Source organism: Myotis davidii, unplaced genomic scaffold (assembly GCF_000327345.1).
Source record: "Myotis davidii unplaced genomic scaffold, ASM32734v1 scaffold399, whole genome shotgun sequence".
NCBI lineage: Eukaryota > Metazoa > Chordata > Mammalia > Chiroptera > Vespertilionidae > Myotis > Myotis davidii.
In genome coordinates this window covers 6,570,581-6,573,670 of record NW_006292094.1, presented here as the reverse complement: position 1 = coordinate 6,573,670, position 3,090 = coordinate 6,570,581, and the positions used below count along the sequence as shown (strand labels likewise).

Below are 3,090 nucleotides of genomic sequence, written 5' to 3'. Positions count from 1 at the left end.
ACACCGCTCAGCCAGCTGCAGGCCCATCCTGGGGCTGCCCACCCCTCGGGTCCTAAGGAGGCAGCAGCCACCGCCCGTGATGGGCACCTCTCCTCCACGCCGACAACGCAGCCCGCACGGCCGCCTCCCCTACACTCTGGGAATGTCACAGTCTCGATGCCTGTGAGCACGGCCGGGGACATCACTAACGGCGGCATCGCTGGACTTGCAGAAACAGAGACACACTGTGCTCTCAACAGAAACGTCCTCTCCGTGGAAGCTCCGGCTGCAAAGCCCCAGGACGGAGCCTCAAGAAAGCGCAGGCCGCCACCTGGACGTGAAGCTGGAGGATGGAGAACAGGCCCGTGAACACCTGAGCGGCATGAAGCCAGCGGCGGAGGCGCACCTCGGCCTCGCTCCCCACGCCTGAGCAACAGCCCTGGCGCCACCGGCAACGGGAGGGCAGGTGAGGGCAGGTGAGGGCCTACAGGCGAGCTCCAGGGTCACTGCCCAACCCCCGGGCAGAGGAGCTGCCCTGACCACAGGACCGTGCTGCTCCCGGAGCGGTGGCCTGGAGAGCAGGATGGAGAGCAGGCACCGCTCCGGCCCCAGTCAGCTCGGCACCTGTGTCTCCCCGCTGCTCACGGGTCCGTTAATGAAGATGACGATGCCCTAGCCCAGTGGTCGGCAAACTCATCAGTCAGCAGAGCCAAACATCAACAGTACAACGACTGAAATTTCTTTTGAGAGCCACATTTTTTAAACTTTAACTATATAGGTAGGTACATTGTTATTAACTTAATTAGGGCACCCCTAAGATGGCCTTTGCTAAAAACGTCCTCAATCTGATGGAGGTACGTTCGCTGAGGTCGACCCCTTCCAACTCTCTCATCCACACTCGTCTTGTTTACTTGTTTCGTCCATCTCCTTTCGTTCATCCTCTCTATATGTCCAAACCATCTCAACATACCTTTCTCAATCCTCGACACTACATCTTCTTTCACTCCACAACGTTCCCTAAAATTAACTTAATAAATTTTACTTAAAGTTTTAAGTCTTAGTTAAAAACCATAGTTAGAACCACTTCTTCAAAATAGACTCGCTCAGGCCGAAAACCGACTTCTACGCATGGGCCATGAAGTTTCAGTCGCACTGTACGTGCGCGCCTGCACGTGGTATTTTGTGGAAGAGCCACACTCAAGGGGCCAAAGAGCCGCGTGTGGCTCGTGAGCTGCAGTTTGCCGACCACTGCCCTAGACAACAAGCAAAGAGCTGTGCAAACATGGAGCATGAAACATGAGGTCCAGTCTCCAAACCACTTCTGCCCGCGTCCAAGCTCCCAGCATCCGGCCCGCGCCTCCCTCAGAGCACCCTGCGGTCACCTCTGGAAACGCTGCAGATCGGATCTGTCGGCTGGTGCTTCTCCACCGCCGTGGCTCTCTCATAATTCCAATCGCCTGGCATGGCGTGTGCGGCCCAGTGCGCCCTGCCACACCTCCCGTGGCTGCACACCACTCCGGGTGGCACAGGGACGAAGGGTCCCAGGCCTCCCCACCCGTGCTGTCACCGTGAGCCCTGCCACGCTGGCTGCCCTGCGGTGCCCTCCTGCTCCCGCTGCTGTGCGCTGTGCTGCTGCCTTGTGTTGCTGCTGCCACGGCAACCACAGAGGAAGCCAGACCCCAGATGACGAGCCCAGAGGAGCCCGAGGAGCAGGAGATGCAGTCCCCAGTGCAAAACGCTCCCACCACCTCCACCCTGGGCCTGGTCAGTGCCACGCCCCCGGTCCCTCCGGGAGCTAAGCCGGTCTGAGGGGGAGGCTGCTGAGTGAGAGCGTGCCATGGGTGCGTGGCCTCTGGGCGCCGGCCCGCCTCTCCGCAGCACCCACATTTCCCGCTCAGGTGCATACCTCCATGACTTTAAGTGACGAGGAGGACACGCGTCTCGAAAGGTTCAGGCTTAAAGCGAAGGGGAAGAAGCTGAATAGAACCCGCTGCAGGGAGCAGGTGAGCTCCCAGTGGTGGATCTGAGCAGCATGTCCCGGGAGCTCCAGGCCCCACACTGCCCGCGGGGCACGTCCCAGGGGCATCACCCCCTCCCCCCAGACCTGAACGCTGAGCTCCGAGTTACCGTCTCTCACCCTTCGAGGCCCTCCCTGCCTACAGACCCGGCTGAGCCCGAGTCATCCGCTCCCCCGACACCGAGACAGCATGGCTGCCTGCCGTGTGCGGGGTGAGCTGTGTGCCGCCTGCCGCGTGCGGGGGGAGCTGTGTGCCGCCTGCCGCGTGCGGGGGGAGCTGTGTGCCGCCTGCCGCGTGCGGGGGGAGCTGTGTGCCGCCTGCCGCGTGCGGGGGGAGCTGTGTGCCGCCTGCCGCGTGCGGGGGGAGCTGTGTGCCGCCTGCCGCGTGCGGGGGGAGCTGTGTGCCGCCTGCCGCGTGCGGGGGGAGCTGTGTGCCGCCTGCCGCGTGCGGGGGGAGCTGTGTGCCGCCTGCCGCGTGCGGGGGGAGCTGTGTGCCGCCTGCCGCGTGCGGGGGGAGCTGTGTGCCGCCTGCCGTGTGCGGGGTGAGCTGTAGGGTCAAAGTGGCCTTGGCCTGCCTGTGCCTGTGCAGAGTCCAAGGGCATCGTCCCGAGGTCACCGTCTGCCGGCTCACTCACCAGCTGGAACTCGCTCCTGCGGCGGAAGGCCTCCCGGATGCCCGAGTCCCCCCAGAGGGCGCTCAGGGCGGGCACGTAGAGCTGGAAGGTGGCGGGCTCCACGGGCAGCCCCGCCTTGTTCTCGAAGGCCATGAGGAACATGCCGTGCTTCTCGTTCTCCGAGTGCTGCCACGGGATGCCCAGCTTGTCCCGCGCGTCCACGAGCACCTTGGAGCCCTGGGGACAGAGGAAAGGGTGAGTGAGCTGCAGAGGCCGGACCACGCGGAGCTGCCGGCAGCGACTGTGACAGCAGGACACCCCGCTGTCCCCGTGCCACCCACAGCCCTCACGGCCCTCGGCTGTCGGGTCAGGCGCGGATGCGTACTCCTGGGACACGACTGCGCCATGAGGTTACGCACCGGGCGGCAGCGTGCCCTTTGCTGCCCTCACCGGGGAGGCCCTGGGAGCACACGCCTGGGT

General features: G+C 63.9%; 1 protein-coding gene across 1 annotated transcript in view; it reads right to left on the bottom strand.

The window, feature by feature from the left end:
• The window catches only part of GNA12 (guanine nucleotide binding protein (G protein) alpha 12), a gene marked incomplete at its 3' end in the record, with an annotated part of 15,175 nt that overhangs the window by 11,436 nt on the left and 649 nt on the right, over positions 1–3,090 (bottom strand). The window contains exon 2 of the mRNA XM_015565154.1: positions 2,632–3,008. Within this exon, the coding sequence (XP_015420640.1) occupies positions 2,632–3,008 (377 nt within the window). The remainder of the gene's footprint in view (positions 1–2,631; positions 3,009–3,090) is intronic.